The 19,064-nt window shown below is 41.6% G+C and overlaps 1 protein-coding gene across 1 annotated transcript in view; it reads right to left on the bottom strand.

Moving 5' to 3' along the window:
* Positions 1-18,254: 18,254 nt before the first annotated feature.
* The window catches only part of RPIA (ribose 5-phosphate isomerase A), a 34,879-nt gene continuing 34,069 nt past the window's right edge, over positions 18,255-19,064 (bottom strand). The window contains exon 9 of the mRNA XM_006875851.1: positions 18,255-18,352. Within this exon, the coding sequence (XP_006875913.1) occupies positions 18,255-18,352 (98 nt within the window). The remainder of the gene's footprint in view (positions 18,353-19,064) is intronic.

Genomic DNA, 19,064 nt, shown 5'->3' on the forward strand with positions numbered 1-19,064 from the left:
CACAATTCATTTGTGGCTATGGTAGCTTGAGTGATGCTGTGATATTGGAACTTATGCCAATGGTGTTTCAAATGCCAGCAGGGTCACCATGATAGACAGGTGTCAGTGGACCTTATAAACTAAGAAAAGACTAGGAAAAAGGAATAGGAGGTCCATTTCTGAAAGACTAGCCATTGGAAACCTTATGAATAGCAGTGGAATATTGTGTGATACAGCGTCAGAAGATGAGCCTCTCTGGTTGGAAGGCACACTAAATATTGACTGGGGAAGAGCTATCTCCTCAAAGTAGGGTCAATCTTAATGACATGGATGGAGTAAAGCTTTCAGGACCTTCATTAGTTGACAGAGAACAACTCAATATGAGAAGTGACAGCTTCAAATATCCATTAATAATTAGAATGTGGAATGTATGAATCTAGGAAAATTGGAAGTCATCAAAAATGAAACAGAACTTATAAAGATGGATATCTCAGGCATTTCTGATCTAAAATGTACTGGTATTGGTCATTTGAAATTGGATAATTATGTAGTTTACTCTGATGGGAAGTATTAATTTAAGAGGAACGATAATAGGATACCTTATGCCTACAAGGAAGACCAGGTAATACAACTATCACTCAAATTTACACACTAATCACCAAAGCCAATGATGAAGAAATTGAAGAAGTCAATCAACTTCTTGTCTGAAACATGCATCAAGATGTATCCATAATCACTGGTGATTCAAATGTGAATGCTGGAAACAAAGAGAAAGGATCAGTAATCGGAAAATACGGCTTTGGGAAAGAATTTTGCAAGACAAATGACTTATTCATTGCAAATGCTGTTTTCAACATAAATGGTGAGTATACATATGGACCGCGCCAGATGGAATACACAGGAATCAAATTGACTACATCTGTGAGACCACACTGGAGAAGTTCAATATCATCAGCCAAAACAAGGCCAGGGGATCAACTATGGAGCACACCATCAATTGATCATATGCCAGTTCAAGTGGAAGAGGAAGAAAATTAAAACAAGTCCATGAGAGCCAAAATATGATCTTGAGTGCATTGAACACTCATGACTGAAGACTAGACGAGTGTGAGATGACATCAAAAACATCACACATGAAGAGGATAAAAGGCAATTAAAAAGACAAGGAAGAAAGAAAAGATCAAATGGATGTCAGAAGACACATTGAAATGTGCTCTTGAGCATAGAGTAGCTAAAGTAAATGGAAGAAATAATGAAGTAAAAGAGCTGAACAGAAAACTTCAAAGGGCAGCTTAAGAAGACAAAGTACTATTTAAAAAAAATGTACAAAGAGTTCGAGTTAGACAACCAAAATGGAGGAACAAGCTCAGCATTTCTAAAGCTGAAAGAACTGAAGAAAAATGTTAAGGCTTGAGTAGCATTAATAAACGATTCTATGGGCAAAATACTGATAATGCAGGAAGCATCAAAAGAAGATGGAAATGTATACACCCACTCTCCCTTCTTCATCTGTTCAGTCTGTGATCTATCTATGAGTTCATCTGTAGATCACTGTTACTGCAGGCTTGTGTATACAACAGTATTTACCTCTGTCCCCTTTAACTCTTGCACTCCTCTCTGTGTCTTCCCTGCCTTTAGTATTTTTATCAACTTCTCTCTTGCTGTATATTGCCTTCTGCTTCACCCAAGTTAACATGTCTACTTTCTAGGCAGTGAATTACAGGTAACCATCAAAAAACGTTTCTGTTAATGTGAAGACCTTTTCTTAACTTTTTACATTATTAAATATATATATGTATACATACATAATATATATATGTATGTATGTATATGTATAAAAGTTTGATGAGGACATTTGTACCTTTGCTGCAAGCATATCCATTAATGTGGTGGAGCACACAGGGGGCAAAGTTATGGAAATTTCTTAGACATTATCAAAACCTTTAGAGACTGAGTTACTGTGCTTGGGAGCTCAGGATCATAGTCTCCGGGCACACCATGGTCAATTGGCATAACATAGTCCACAAGACAATGTTCTACATCCTACTTTGGTGAGTGGCAACCGAGTTCTAAAAATCTCATGAGCAGCCATCTAAGGTGCAACTATTGGTTTCTCCCTGTCTGAAGGAAAGAAAAGTGATGAAAACTGAAGACACTTGGAATCAATTAGTCCAGTGAATTAGGAACATGTGAACATCAGTCTCCACCACCCTGAGATGAGAAGAACTACAAGGTGCCCAGATACCATAACCAACTCTTCTGATAAAGATCCTCTTACAAGGTCCTGGATAGACTGGGAGAAATGTGGAACAAAACTCAAAATGATTTTAAAATAGTAGACTTATTCATCAGATAGAGGCCAGTGGGACTCTGAGACTATGGCTCTCAGCTATCCTTCAGGTCTGGAACTAAATTCATCCCTGTGACTCAGTTTTCAGCCAAGCAATAGACAGGTATATAAGGAGTCCAACAGCGCAAGTGAGGTATACACACCATAAAATGAGCACCCATTTGAGATCAAAAGGGCAGCATTTACCCAAGGACAAAATTCAGGAAGGCTGGGAAAGGAGGAATGGCCACAAGAAACACAAGGAGGAAGGGAGGTCAGTGATGGTATATTGATGGGAATACAGTCATTGAGATAGAATAAAGTACGATTTGTTAACTGTAAAACCTATGACCTGCTCTGTAAACTTTTACACAATTTACAATAAAAATTTTCTTTAAAAAGATGGAAAGAATACACAAAGACACTGTATCAACAGTTGGTCGATGTTCAATCATTTCAGGAGGTAGCATGATCGAGAACCAAAGATACCAAAGAAAGAAATCCAAGCTGCCCTGAAGCCATTAGCAAAAAACAAGACTTCAGGAATTAACAGAAAACCAATTAAAATGTTTTAACAAATTGATACTGTACTGGAAAGACTCACTTTTCTGACAAGAAATTTGGAAGACAGTTACCTGGTCAACCAGCTGGAAGAGGTTCACATTTGTGTCCTGTTCAAACAAATTGGAATGTGGAAATTATAGAACAATACCATTAATACCACATGCAATAATATTTTACTGGAGAAAATTTTAAAATGGTTGCAGCAGAACACTGAAAGGAAGCTGCCAGAAATTCAAGTTGAACTCAGTAAAGAATGTGGAAATGAGGGATATCATTGCTAACATCAGATGGATCTTAGCTAAAAGCAGAGCATAATAGAAAGATGTTTATTTGCATTTTATTGACTATGCAAAGGTATTCGACTATGTAGATCATAATAAACTTTGGATAACATTGCAAAGAATGGGACTTCCATAACACTTAATTGTGCTCTTGCAGAATTTGTATAAAGACCAACAGGCAATTGTTTGAACAGAACAATAGGATACTAGTTTACAATCAGGAAAGGTGTGAGTCAATGTTATATCCTTCCACCATACTTATTCAGTCTGTATTCTGAGTAAATCATCTGAGAGGCTGAATTATATGAAGAACACAGCATCAGGATTGGAGGAAGGCTCATTAACAACCTTGATATGCAGATAACACAAACTTGATTGCTGAAAAAGTGAAGATCACTTTAATACTTTACTGATGAAGATCAAAGCAGCCTTCAGTGCATATTTAATTGGATGCAAACAAAAGACAAAAATCCTCACAACTGAACCAATAGACATCATCATGATAAATGGGGGAGAAAATTAAAGTTGTTAAGGATTTAATTCTACTTGGATCCACCATCGATACTCATGGAAGTGGTGGTGGCAGTGGTTGTGTGCTGTCAAATCAGTTATGACCCATAGTGACCCTGTATAGAGTTTCCAAGGATACATAAGTCTGTACAGCAGCGGAAAGCCTCATCTTTCTCCCACGGAGCAGCTGGCAGTTTCAAACTGTTGACCTCCTACTACACTATCAGGGCTTCTTGCTCATGGAAGGAAGTCAAGAAATCAAATGGAAAATCTGCTGCAAAAGACCTCTTCAATGTGTTAAAGAGCAAAGATGTCACTGTGAGGGCTAAGGTGCACCTGACCTAAACCCTGATCTTTTCAATCACCTCATATGCATGTGAAAGCTGGACAACACAAAAGGAAGATTGGAGAATTGATACCCTTGAATTATGGTGTTGGAGATGAATACTGAAAGTACCATGGACTGCCAGAAGAACAAACAAATATATCTTGGAAGAAGTGTATCAAGAATGCTCCTTAGGTAAAGGTAGAAGTTTTGTAACAACAACAGGGGAGTAGTTAATTTTACAGTCCAGAAACAGAGGACCCTAGGACCATCAAGGGAGAAGAGCAAAAGGGGAATGGGTGATTCTATCCAGAGAAGCAGCGACACCAGAGATGGAGGCAGAGATGAGAACATGGAGAGAAGGAAGAGCTGAGGACTCTAGATTCATGGAAAGAGGGACTGAGTGCCGGAGGCCATGAGGCAGGCTTGCAGAATGTGCCCTTTGGTGGTCTGGTAATTATTATATATTCCTGAGTGTTTCTGTGTATACCTTCCCCTTTCCACCCCCACCCCCCAAAAAAGAAAAACATAGGGAATGGAAGCAAATACTGTTGAATTAATGATGCAGGGAGGAGATTGGAATCATTGCAATGAAACAATGATGTAAAGCCAATATTCTCCCATGTAAACTATCACTCAGTTCACAATAAAAAATAAATGAATTTTTAAAAAATGAATAGACCTAGATGGAGGATATTTTGAGAAAAAAAATAAAATAAAATAATGCTCCTTAGAAGGAAAGATAACAAAACTTGGTCTCACATATTTTGGACATAGTGTCAGAAGTGACCATGATGCTTAGTAAAGTACCATGTCAATTAGAAAAGGAAGACCCACAACAAGATGGACTGAACCAATGGTTGCAGCAATGGGCTCAGACATAGCAATTGGGAGGATGCTGATGGACCGGGTAGTGTTCCATTCTACTGTACATATAGGGTCACTATGAGGCCTGTTGTGGACCGTGTAAGACTGGTCAGAGGTTCAAGGCCCTATAGGCCCGAGTGTAACAAATGAAGCCACTTGGCAGTTAATAGCAGATTGTTTTTCATCAAATTGTTTAGTCATATTTATTTAATTCCAAACATGAGCCCTGGATGTCCACAGAGAAATGCAATATTCCCCTAAGTTTTTAAGTTCAAGATTTTCCCCTAGAACCAAGGCAGTAAAACTTCCTCAGAGGACGAACAAGGACAGGTTTACTGGGATTAAGCAGGGAGGCTCTGGAGAGGAACTGCCTGGGGGATATTCACTTGGGGTGGAGTGGTAAATTCTGGGAATATGGGATTAAGGACAATGGGGGCAACTCCCTCGGACCACCCTGGGTTCAATCAGTTTGATCCAAGTGAAGGTTAAACCCAGTAAGGAAGAAAGGAATATTGGTTTAAGTAAGGTTTACTGGCTTAATTTATCTTAAAGATTGTCTTGTCTGAATAACACCATTCTTCTTCTGTAAAGATCCCTCCCCGCTTGGTGTGAAGCTCTTCCCCTGAATAAAGCAGAGGCCCGAGCCTCCCCAGGTGTGCATTACTGGTTGGAAGGCATGGAGTAAAGATTGCGGTGCATTATGGGTTGGAAGGCATGCAATAAAGATTGCAGGGCATTGAGTTGCTGCCTGCAGAGGCCATGATGCCTGTAGTCCCAAGCCTGCCCACCAGTGATTTATCCACCCTGGCTTTGGGGTGCCTCATTGTCTCCCTTCTTCTGTTTGTCTGTGTATTCTTTCGCTATCCCTATCGCCGCTGGATCTCCCCTCCTCGTGAACCAAACACTCGTGAACTACACAACTATGTCGAGGCAAACCCCAGCAGAGGCCCAACAGACTCAAAGGCCGTAATAACAACAAAAATATTTTATTGTGCTTGCTGTGTTTTCCAGGACTTCCTAAATTATCTGAGTTCTTGGGTGGCATAAAAGATTAAGCATTGGACTATTAGCTAAAAGGTTAATGGTTCAAACCCACACAGAGGTGCTTCAGAAGACAAGCCCGACACTCTACTTCCAAAAGGTCAGTCTTGAAAATGTGAGGCGCCGTTCTACTAGGCACATGTGGATCACCATGCACCATAAGTTGACCTGACTACGACTAGCCATCCAGACGATCTGAATGAAAGCATTTTGAAGCTAATTGCTGCAACTACTGCTGCGTGCTGTCTAGTCAATTCCAACTTATAACCACCCTGTATAGGGTTTCCAACACCGTACATCTTTACATGAGCAGAAGGCTTCACCTTCCTTCTGCGGACTAGAACTGCTGACCTTGTGGTTAGCAACCCAACACATAACCCACTACACTACCAGGGCTCTTTTTGAAGTTAAGTAGATTAATAACAAAGCTCTGGTAGCGTAGTGGTTACGAATCGGGCTGCGAACCTTAAGGTCAGCAGTTTGAGACTACCAGCCGCTCTGAGGGAGAAAGATGAGGCTTTCTGCTCCCGTAAGAAATTACAGCCTCGGAAACCCTGTACAGGGTCGCTATGGGTCAGAACCGACTCGACGGCACTTAACAACAACAACAAGATTAATAACAGAGTCCTGGTGTGGCACTGCAGGTTAATGTGATAGGTTACAAGGACACTTTGAACCACAAGGTTGGTGGTTCAAGCTCACCAGTTACTCCTCGGAAACCGCATACAGGGTCACTGTGAGTCGGAACCAACTTGATGGCACTTAACAACAACACGATTAATACATTTCAAAGTTCCTGCTCTCAGGGTGATTCGTGACACCAAGAATGTCTTAGGAAAAATGCCCATGTGAGAGAAATTTTCTGGTAGATGAAGTGTCTCTCACAACCTAGGAGTGCTGTGCCTTGGAACTAGAATGAACACATAGTATCAGCAGAGAAAAACCTTAAAATAAGCTAGGAACTACCTCCAACCATTTCTATAGATATGTAACTAATTCCTAGTCCAACTTTCACATACATTATGAAGTTACTGAAAAAACTGTGGCCTGGGTCAGTTAGTTCTCAAACTGACATCTTTGCTCTTCAACACTTTTAAGAGGTCTTGTGCAGCAGATTCGCCTAACACAATACATTCTTTGATTTCTTGACTGTTACTAAAACGAGTGCTGATAGAGTATGCAAGAAAAATGAAGTTTTTGACAACTTCAGTCTTTTCTCCATTTCTCATGATGTTATTTATTGGTTCAATTGTGAGGATCTTTGTTTTCATTACATTGAGTATGACCCATACCGAAGGCTGTGGTCGATCTTTGATCTTCATCAGTAAGTATTTTAAGTCCTCTTCCTTTTCATCAAGCAAGGTTGTATCATCTGCATATCGCAGATTGTTAATGAGTCTTCCTCCAATCCTGATACCACATTCTTCTTCATATAATTCAGCTTCCTCATATTATTTGTTCAGCACGCAGATTGAGTAAGTATGGTGAAAGAATACAACACCTGGTGACTTGTGGCACTCTAGAATGTCTTAGAAAAAATACCCACGTGAGAGAAATTTTCTGGTAGATGAAGTGTCTCTCACAACCTAGGAGCGCTGTGCCTTGGCGCTAGAAAGAACACATTCTATCAGCAGAGGAAAACCTTAAAACAAGCTAGGAATACCTCCAACCATTTCTATAGATGTGTAACTACTTCTCCTGCCCTAGACTCTGCCTCTTCCATCCCTTCCTCCCCTCTGCTGCTAGTGATGACTTGACATCATCCCCCTCCAGGGCTGAACAAGCCATGAGCGCATCTCCAGTCCCTAGCTATGGTTAGGGTCTGACAGCCACCTGCCATTCTTCTCTCACTACCACACTGTCAGCCAGTCAAACTTGCTAGAAGTTATCTGTGCACACCCTATCTCACTAAGTCTTGTCATGGCACACTCTCTTCCCCCTTCCTAGAATGCTTCTTCCCACCTCACTCTTCCCCAAGCTGTCACTCACTGTCTGGAACTCTTTTAGTCTTTCTTCAAAATTCAGCTAAAGAATTAGCTACTCTATAAAACTTTACTTCTTCATGAAGACATAGTGCTACGCACACACACATACACATACACGCACCTCAAGTAAATCTATCTAGAGTAACAATTTTTCTTCCAACAAATTTCAGATCAAAAGTTGGCAAACCATGTTAAGAAAAATTTTATTATGGAAAATAGCAAATGTCGTACACACATAAAAGTAGAGCAGGCTCGCCCAGGAGACATCAAGGCCAGTGGTTGGGTCCCCTCAGAGCAAATCCCCTTCAATGACTAAGACTCAATGGGAATATATGTTCTGATTAGTGACCACATTCCCCACTGATAAGGGGAAGTGAGGGAAAAACAACAATGAAGCTGCGAGCTAAGCCTTACAACATTCAAAAGACTCCTGTGAACGCAGGTGGAGATCTGGTTGGCCAGCAGTGTGGCAAGACCTGGAGACTCTTCGGCCCAGAGTCAGTGACATAGCCACAGAGGACTAGAGTGGAGAGTGAAGTGTCCAGTTGATAAGAAGTGATCGCATATGCACAAGAACACCCACACTTGCAGATAATACCCACTTGACCTGGCTTCAATGACTGGATGATCAGAACTCAACTAGAAGAAGAGGAAAAAAGAGAGTAATCTGATACAATTTGATGAACTTGACCTATACATATGGATCCAGTAGCTCAAAAGAGGGAACAAATCTTTACAGCAAGGATCATTCCCAGCCCCCCCCCCCCGCCGCCCATACACAGAGTAGACAGGGATGGGCAACTTGGACATTGGCTACCCAATACGGGGATGCTACAAAGGAAGAAGTGAGTGGCTTACAGGCTTTCAAGAGGGAGCCTAAATCCAGAGGGTGTGGAGGAAGGTGGAATCTCCACTGAGTAGTATCCAATCTGTCTGGGTGGGGCTGATGAAAGGAGATGTGGATAAGTCTCTTGTGACACACTAGTGAATAATTGTTATCAGGACTGAATGTGAAGGTCGGAAATGTAAAGGTAGACATTTTGTAACAAAAGGAGGGAAGCGATTGACTTTGCAGTCTAGGAGCGGAGATCACTGGGACCATCAAGGGAGAAGAGCGGAGAGTGGGACCCAACCGAGAGAAGCAGTGTCGCCTGAGATGGAGGCAGAGACAATGACTTGGAGAGATGGAGCCGCTGGGGATTTTAGACCCAGAGAGGGAGAGGGGCTGTGTACTGATGTCCAGGGGCAGGCTTGCAGGGTGTACCCTTTGGTTGGGTGATGCTGCATGGAGGGGATTGTAACCATGGCAACGATCTGATAGGATGAATGTAAAGCTAATGTTCTCCCATGTAAACTATCACATAATTCACAATAAAACATGAAAAAAAAAGTAGAGCAGAATGAACTCCATGTTCATGACATAGCTCATGATTTCTCCACCCAGAGCCCACACACCCCCAACTCACAATTATTTCAGCAAGTCATTTTGTGCCTAATGTTCTTAATCCTGAGACCAAAGGAACCTACAAAGCCTGAAGTCCAGCAATCTAATAGTAAATGTCATATCTATTAAGTGCCACTAATTGTTTGAAGCACTTGACATAAATTAGCTCATTTAATCCTAAAAACAACACTGAAAGGCACTATTATTATACCCATTTTACAATAGGGAACTTTACTCAAAAGCTAGTAAATGGGAGAATGAGATTTCAAACTGATCAAATTGTAACCGTGCATGTCTCATATTAAGAGTTTAGCTCAACTAACATAATCATTTAATTTAGAAGTTGAAAGATCAGGGTGCTCTTTCCTGAAGCTGAGGTCACTTGTAAGATTAAAACAGTCATCTGCTTGAAGCCTGGGTGAAAATTCTCTGTTCAAACTGGGGTTACTGAGTCTGCTCCCAAGAAGTAACAATCAATTTGATGCTAAGAAACATCCTCAGAGCACACAGAGCCCCAGGCTTGCTCCAAGGGATCAGAGGAGCCTTAAACCAGCTAGAACAAGGGCAATGCTAATTCCCCCTGGAATTCTAGATCTGCACTCTCCACCCAGCAGCCACCAGCCACACGAGGGTTGAGTACTTGAAATGGGATCAGTCCGGGTTAATGTGTACTGATGTAAAATGCACACTGGATTTTTAAAGCATACTGTGTTAATTGTATTTCTTCAAGTTGTTTCTTCAAGCAACCTGGTGTAGGATTTCTGAGGCTGTATATCTTTACAGGAGCAGAAAGCCTCATCTATCTCCCGCAGAGCAGCTGGTGGATTCAAACCACTGGCCGTACAGTAAGCCAACCAACATGTAACCTACTAGGCTACCTAGTAAAATATTGATGACATGCTCAAACAGCAGTATGTTTTATATTTTGGGTTAAATGTTTCATTTAAGTTAACTTCACATTTCTGTTTAGCTTTTTAAAGTGGCTACTGGAACATTTAAAATTACATACGTGCTTCCTGTTTCTACTGGACAATGTTCTCCTTGACCATACCTGTGTTGCCCTGTGTGCCAGCTCCCTGTGGACTCTCACCTGTTAACACTGCTCACAAAAAGCAGTGTTCACAAAGAAACCCGAGGCAATGTTATTGGTACAGAGGAACATGGGCCAGACACAGCTACACTCAGAGATGAGAGCTCTGGAACCTTCCAAACATCAGTGGACTGGAGACTGGTCTAACCCTCCAAGGAGAACAGGTTATGAAATCAAATGAGGATGAGCACAACTGTCCTGCTTTGAAACTCAAGTTAGAATATCCCTGTGAGACCAAACCAGCATCAACATGTCATTCTTTGTAATCAGGGGGACTTTTGGAGAAAGGATCTCCACAGGGCTGAGGCTGACAGAGCTGCAGCTAGCCAAGGGCTCAATTCCAAAAACAGCTGATCCAACATAACAGAATGAGGCTTCAACACTAGTTTTATTTTATCCATCAGTCTGTCTGCATAATGGGGTGTCCACAGAAAACTGGGGTTGCCTTTCCAGGGAAGACTTTTCCTTCTCTCTCTGGACTCTGTCTCCATCCTACTGCCCACATTAACCACCACACTTTCATCCCCTCTCACAGCATCAGTACAGATGTGTGTTTTGCTAAGGCCAACATGGGTAAATTTGAATGAAAGCTATATCAGAGTGTTTTGCTGCCCTGAAACACAACTCAGTTACTAAAAATGTAAAAGCACTAAACCTGTGTCAAAAACATCATTTGATTACTGGTTAGTGGAGAGTGAAGGCTGACGCAATCCTAAATTGGGCTGCATCAGCTGCTAGTTGTGACAAGAACTGAGCAAATGAAGCATTTAACAAGTCACAAGAGGCAGTTTTCATGGAATTAATGAAGTCTATGAAAGCTGGAACCACATTGCAGGGCCACAGATAAGTGACCTTTACTCCAGTGACCAGTGTATAGCAAGTGTGCAATACCTGTTGACTGAAGGAAGGGGAAAGGTCAACTATAAAATGTTTACATCCTCTTGATACTGGAGCCAGCCCTATCCTGAGAAAGAGAAAGCCAACCCCTGGTAATTGGGAGCTGGCCACAAAGTTGTCCTGTTGAACATAATTTCACAGAACACCCATCTCAAACAAGACAAGTCTGTGACCCTAACAGGTCAAGGCAAAAATAAGACCATTTATAATCATGTCTGAGCACAGACAAATGGGAACATTGGACCTGCCACAAAAAGGGCCCAACATCCCCCTATCCTGGCTATTTACCAGGTGAGTTTCAGGCTCACTCCATTTTTTTCCTTTCTGGGTGAGAATGATTAAGATACCCCTGCTTCCCGACAGCTTCCAACCCACAGCAACACTCTGCTTTCTTGAGCCTTTTCCCAAAGCACCAAAGAAGTCCAAACCTAGAAGTTCTAACACCCTCTGAAGGAAGCCCCCCACTCCCTGTGGTGAGAGATTGCCTTCATTCACTGACACAATGCAGGGCAGTGACTTACTTTATGCGGCTCTTCTTAGGTGGTCTTTGTTTTTTGCCCTGCAAAGCCAGTGGTTCAAACTCACCAGCCACTCCTTGGAAACTCTAAACAAGGTCACGATGAAACCGAACCCACATGATATTAATTAACAGCAACCACAGAGGAGGTGTGATGCTACAGGATAAGCACTGGACTGCTAACTGCAAGATCAGCAGTTCAAACCCATCAGTCACTCCTTGGGAATTGCATACAGAGTTGCTATGAGTCAGAACTGATTTGATGACACTAACAACAACAGGGGAATGCTGTGGCTCTGTAGGCTAAGCACTGGACTACTAGATAAGATAAGTGGTTCAAGCCCACCATCTGCTCAATGAGAATAAGATGATGGTTATTTCGTTTCAGAAACCCTATACAGTTTTGCTGTGAATTGGAACCGAATTGGAACCGACTCGATGGCACATAATAATAACAATGACAGGTCTGGGTAAGAGAATGTGGGAGACAATGCTGCTATATATGATTATATGATTCACTTGTAAGTGGTTAACGGTAAAATCTTCAAACTTTAGTGTGTATAAAATGAACCTTTTCAGAAGCAGGAAGAGGGATTTCACTACTATCGAAGAGCCAAGATCCCTACTCATAGAACCTCTCTGACCAAGGGACAGAAGGCTGACACTGAAGTTGACAGAGGCGCAGCAGCAGCAGAACCAAGAGCCAGAGCACCCAACAGTGCTGAGTTTCCCAGCAGATGGAGAAAGTAAAGTCCAGCGACTTGGGGCAGGAGGCTTGCTTGCTGAGTGGGGTGCCCCAAGGCCCATGAGGGAGCTGGGTTTGCTGATTCACAGAGCTAGAGCTCAGTGCCTTCAGCTGGAGGCTTCAGGTGTACCCTGTGAGCATTTCTCAGCAGCCCTAAAAGAGCTTTGTAGCACTGCCCAAGGCAGAGAGGCCTGTCTATTGGCATGGCTGAGCAGCTGTTCTGACTGGAAGTACTGTACCCTGAACATTTCTCACCCCGCACTGTAATGTGGTAACTTCCCTAGTAAACCCCATCACCGTGAAGATGGTGTCTGGGTTCTGTGTGGTCACCACCATGTATATGGAACTCAACTGAGTAGAGTGCTATGGGAGGAATGGCTGGAGCTATGGGGTTTTTTTGCTAAAAATAAACCCAACTTTGATCAACTCTGTGTACACTCCTGAATGACCTTTGGCTAAGAATGAACAATCCTTAGCCATCAATGCCCCTTTCCAGACCAGCAACGCCTATGGTCACCATCGTGTTTGTGCCACAGGGTGAACAGGGAGAGGAAGGAGGAAAATCCAGAATGAAAAACAAGGGCAATTTCTACACACATCATTGGTACAAGGTCAATTTTTCCCATGACCTGTGGGCTAATGCATCAGACTGCAAAGTCATTTGAACTGTAAGGTCAGTGGTTCAAGCTCACCAGCTGCTCCTTGGAAACTCTATATAGGGTCGCTATGGGTGGGAATCAACTCAACAGCACTTAACAACAACAACAACCTAAGTTAGGAGTCTTGGTGTGGCAATAAATTCAATAGACCACAAGGTTAATTCGAATCGCAAGGTTAGTGGTTCAAGTTCACCAGCCGCTCCTCAGAAACCCTATACAGGTTGCTGAGTCAGAACCTACTTGAAAGCACCTACCACCCAAGTTAGGACTCCTGGTGTGGCATTTGTAGGATCATCGGACTGCAAATGACAAGGTAGGTAGTTCAAACCCACCAGCTGCTCCTTGGAAGCTTTATACAGGGTTGCTATGAGTTGAAACCAACTAAGCAGAAGCACTTAACAACAACAACCCTAAGTTAGGAGTTCTGGTATAGCACTGTAGGATAAGCACTGGACTGATAACTACAAGGTTGTTGGTTCAAACCCAGCAGCCTCTCTTTGGAAACCCTATACAGGATTGCTATGAGTTGGAACTGACTCAACGATACTTAACAACCACCACAGACTATGTGGAATGTTCTTTTCCTTTCTCCCACAAAAGAAATCTCAAGAGAATGCAGAAACTAACCATGAGCCTACATACAAACATAAAATGAACCACACATAAACTTCTGTAATACATTTAATAAATTACTTGTGGCTCAAATTACAAGTACTGGCCACAAAGAACACAAACTATTCAAAATCCACAACCAACCAGTATGAAGTAGGAGCAAGGTCGGGAGTCCGAGAAGTCTGACCTGTTTCTCAGTGTGTGACCTGAGCAAGTTACTTACATTGAGTTTGTTTTATAAAGTTGCTGCGAGACAACAGAAGGCCCAGAACAGTACTTGGCACGCAACTTCAGAGAAGTCATGATGCCCCTACCGCCTCCCCACCACCTTCACATGAAGGGTTTGAATTGAAATACTACTCTGCAGACAGCACGTTCAGGCAAAGCAACCCTCTTCAAGTAAACATTATCCTCTTAGAAGATTCACCTGTTGTTGAGTTGTTTGACTCATAGTAACTCTGTTAGTGTTTCCAAAGAGCATCTGGTAGGTTTGAACCGCCAGCCTTGTAACTAGCAGTCCAGTACTTATCCTACTGCACCACACTTGCACTCCATCCAGTTATTTTCCAATTAAAAAGTCACAACATGGAATCTCTGGCATTTCTTTAGCCAACCTAAGAATATCCTCTCCAATTAGTCCAGCCTGGCTTACACACTGACTGACTAACTTGGTTGTTCCCCCACCATAAACTGTTTAAAAATGTTTTCAAAGAGTCAAAGGCAATGGAATTAACATGCAGGAAGTCGTCACCAAAGTTCCCTGATGACTTTCCCATCTCACTGCTCCTGGGCTCACTCACAATCTGACTTTTGTGCACCCTGCTCCTCCATTAGTGCATTTCTGTACCAACAGGCCTGTCTCTAACCGGGCTGGACGTGTCTGGAGACAGGCGGTGTCTGATCTCGCTGCCCCATTCTCTTCCTCCCACTAGTACCCAGCAGGGACTGGCATATGATAGGAGCTCAGGAAAAGTTTGATAAATGAAGCTAGACAAAATTTTGAGAAGTTCTACTTGAAATCAAAATGGAACCAATTTTATTCAAATCCAAGTGATTCTCTCCTTCAAGAAGTGACAATTTACCTTGGTTATAACCTTTTCCCAAACACCAAACTTACAGTTCACCCGTGACCCTCAAATTTACCACATGTACCTGCAAACTGTTTTTCCATTCAACTTGGCTTCAGACCACAGTTAATAACACTTTTACTAAAGAATCTAATCATAATCTGCCTCCAGAGCAAATGCCTGATTCACGTGTACCTAAAATAAGCCTTTTGTTTCCTACAAATTCTGAGAAACAAAAAACTGATGTTAATACTCAAAGGAACTGCAATTCAGTCACAGGTGTGAACGCCTATGAAACTACTACAAATTTACATGTGGAAACTGCAGCTGTTTTCAAAAACCCAGTTTGTTGTTTATCTTTATACCTAAATTTAACAAAATTAAATCCAATTCAAGTGACTCTAGCAATGAAAAACATGCCACTAACAGAGTCCACAAACAAGCATGAGCTACCGTCTGAGATACTACTATTGTCCTCTCCCTGTGCAGAGGAAAGACGAAGAAGAAAAGCAAATAACAAATAAAACAAAAATGACCAGGCTTATTGGTCAAATAGGTGGACCCCTAAGACTATACCCCTTAGTTACCCTTCAGGCCTCAAACTAAACTCACTGACCCCATGGTTCAATTTTCAGCCAAACATCACACAAGTTTGTGAGGGGAACAATAACACTAGGGCGGTAGACTCCAGCAACAACCCTGGAATAAAATCACAGCTTTTACAGATGTGGGGTGGTCATGGAGAGGGATCAGGTTCAAAGTTAAGTAGCCTCTTCGAGACAAATACTAGTGTCCATGACCATGAGACCAGAAGAATTAGATAGTGGCCAGCTATCACTACCAACTGCTCTGGGAGGGATCACATTACTAGGTCCTTGTCTAGAAAGGAACTCACCCCTGTGGCTCAACTTTCAGCCAAGCAACAGACAGGTCTATAAAGGGAACAATGACCAAAGACCAGAAGAGTTGTAGAATGACATTAAGAATATCATATAAGAAATCAAAAGGTCATTAAAAAGACAGAAAAGAAAAGATCTGTAGTTAAAAAAAAAATCAAAGGGAAGAACATGCTTGGCATTTCTCAAGCTGAAAGAAATACAGAAAAACTCAAGTCTTCAAATACTGAAGGATTCTATGGGCAAAATATTGCATGATGAAGAAAGCATCCAAAGATGGAAAGTATACACAGAATCATTGTACTAAAAAGAAATGGTCACAGTTCAACCATTTCAAGAGGTAGTAGCATATAACCATGAACTGATGGTACTGAAGGAAGAAGTCCAAGCTGCACTGAAGGCACTGGTGAAAAACAAGGGTCCAGGAATTGAATGAATACAAACTGAAATCTTTCAACAAACTGATGCAGAACTGGAGGTGCTCACTTGTTTATGCCAAGAAATTTGGGAGATAGCTACCTAGCCCACTGATTGGAAAAGATTCGTATTTGTACCCATTCCAAAGAAAGGTGACCCAACAGAATGCAGAAATCATCAGACAATATCAACATCACATGCAAATACCTAAAAGATGTTTACTTGTGCTTCACTGACTATGTAAAGGTTTTCAATTGTGTAGATCATGACAAACTATGAATAATATTAAGAATTAGTATGACAGAACACTTAATTGTGCTCATGAGGAACCTACAAATAGACCAAGAAGCAGTTGCTCAAATAGAACATGGAGCTGTTTAATGGTTTAAAATCAGGAAAGGTGTGTGCTATGGTTGTATCCTTTCACCGTACTTATTCAATCTGTATGCTTAGCAAATAATCCAGACTTTAGATCCAGAGAGGGAGAGCGACTGTGTGCTGAAGACCTGGGGGGTACAGGGGAAGGATTGCATGGAGGGGATTATAACCATGGCAATGAAACGATATACGATAGAATGAAAGTAAAACTAATGTTCTCCCATGTAAACTATCACATAATTCACAATAAAACATTTAAGGAAAAAAAAAAAAAAGGGCAAGTAGAGAGAAATAACCACTCAAGGAATGTGGGGGCTTACCCACAAACACCTTTAACAACATGATAGATCCTCCTATTTCTGAGTAGAGCTTTCAATGAATTGATCATCGATTTTCCTCTCTCTAGGAGGCTCTTGTCTATGTACTCCACTGCTTACTAGGCAAACAGTCTGCTGGTGTATACAGAGGAAAAATTTAGGTTACATTTTACTGCATCTCAATTTCCATGACTAAAGAGTTTGACTAATATAAAACTTTGGGATGATTTATGGCCTTTGTGTATCTGTTTTATCTTCTATTACAAAATTAATATTTTGACCAAGGATTAGAGAAGAAATATTTCGGAGTGAATTCCAACTCTTATAAAACTGCAAAGTTGGCTTGAACCACAAGATTGGCAGTTCAAACCCACCAGACACTCCTTGGAAACCCTATGTGGGGTCACTATGAGTCAGAGCCAACTCCACGGTACTTAACGTGGAAACTGGTTGAGCAAAATGGATCTGCATTTTAATGAAAAAACACAGCTGACTTTATAATAAAAGCAGAGTCAAAATCATCATACTGTTTTATTTCAACCTTCAAACAACACAAAGAAATGACAATGTCTGACACCAAACCATGCAAATAATCATTAACAGAAAAAATACAAACAACAAAAAGATAATCATTAAAAAAAAAAAGGGGGGGTGGGGACTTGACATTTCACAGAAGTGCTTTGACAGTACTGGCAATTAATTCTGGTTAACAACTTCCAACAGCAGGGATCTGACCTTAGCAAAGTACAACCACATTTTCTCCTAACAGTTTATACTCCAACTCACTACACACCACACTGCTCCACTCCGCAGACTTTTGTAAACTTGATCTTAAGACATAACTGAGTATGTACATAATCATAACAAAAAACTATAACAGAACAGGGGGGCAGAAAAGTAAACAAACTCCAAATTTTCCAGTAAGGCATCAGGAAATCACTGCTGGTTGAGTCCTTCATTTTACCAGTTTCAAGAAAAGTATTCATTTTCATTTCTCAGCAAACCCAATTCAGAAGCTTAACCAGAAGGCTCATGTCAAAGGTATTAGAAGACGGTCCCCTCCTTCTCATTTTTTGGTAAATGTTTCATATAAAACATGAAATCAAGTACTACTTTATATATATTTTTTAAAAAATGAGTGCTTTTAATAGTAAAAATATATATGTTTATATTTCTCTTTTTAAAAAGACATTAATAACAATACTTCAGAAGACAGGATTCAGGCCACCACCCCCCACCCCCCACCCACTGTCCATCTGGCACAGATACATTAAGGCAAAGGCTCCTGGAGAGGCTGGTCCACCTCGGCTGTGGGACACCCTGCTCCTGCAGGGTCAGCAGAAAGGCTTCTCCCTCATGCTCACCGAGCCGTCCTGCATCCCAAAGTAGACCCTCTCGGCCATGTTGATGAACAAGCCAGTGTCCACCACACCTGCAAGACAGAGGGCAGAAAGAAACATTAAGTTTCAGCTTCTGGAGGGCAAGATGAGAGGCAGGATCGCAGGGTCAAGAGCAGCAACTCCTACAAGCAGCACTGGGAAAATCCCAACTCCACAGTCTTCCCTCCTTCCACACATCTGTGGAAGGAGACGCTGGTTCTCTATTTCTCCTCACAATCCTCTTCCTCCCATATCGGTTTCTTTCTGCTCTCAAACATGACTCAGGGCCTTTGCTGATATGGTTCCTCTTTCCTGGACTGGTCTTCTCCAAACACTTCTCTTGAGAGGCCTTCCTAAAACTGCTGGGAGGAGTTCCCAGACCACACTTGTTGTGTTCCATCAAAAGACCAGCCTGGAAAGATTCTTCAGAATGGATGGCAACATGTGTAATATTGACCAGAGGACACACACATCAAAATATGTTAAATCCTACTTCAGTCAGTAAGAAAGACAGCCCAAAAGAAAATGGCCAAAAGACCTGTAAAAATATTTCACAAAAGATGCCATCCAAAAGAGCCAATTAACATTTAAAAGGTGCTCAAATTCCTCTGTCATTAGAGAATGCAATTAAAATTACTGCATGCAACATTATAAAAGCAACATTACTGAGTGAGAACCCACCAGGAAGAGTGGAAAGAAACATGGCTGGGATGCAAAGACTCTCTGGGGAACATATGGAAGCATAGTCACTTTGTTGTTGTTGTT

This window comes from Chrysochloris asiatica, unplaced genomic scaffold, assembly GCF_000296735.1.
Source record: "Chrysochloris asiatica unplaced genomic scaffold, ChrAsi1.0 scaffold00341, whole genome shotgun sequence".
Classification (NCBI taxonomy): Eukaryota; Metazoa; Chordata; class Mammalia; order Afrosoricida; family Chrysochloridae; genus Chrysochloris; species Chrysochloris asiatica.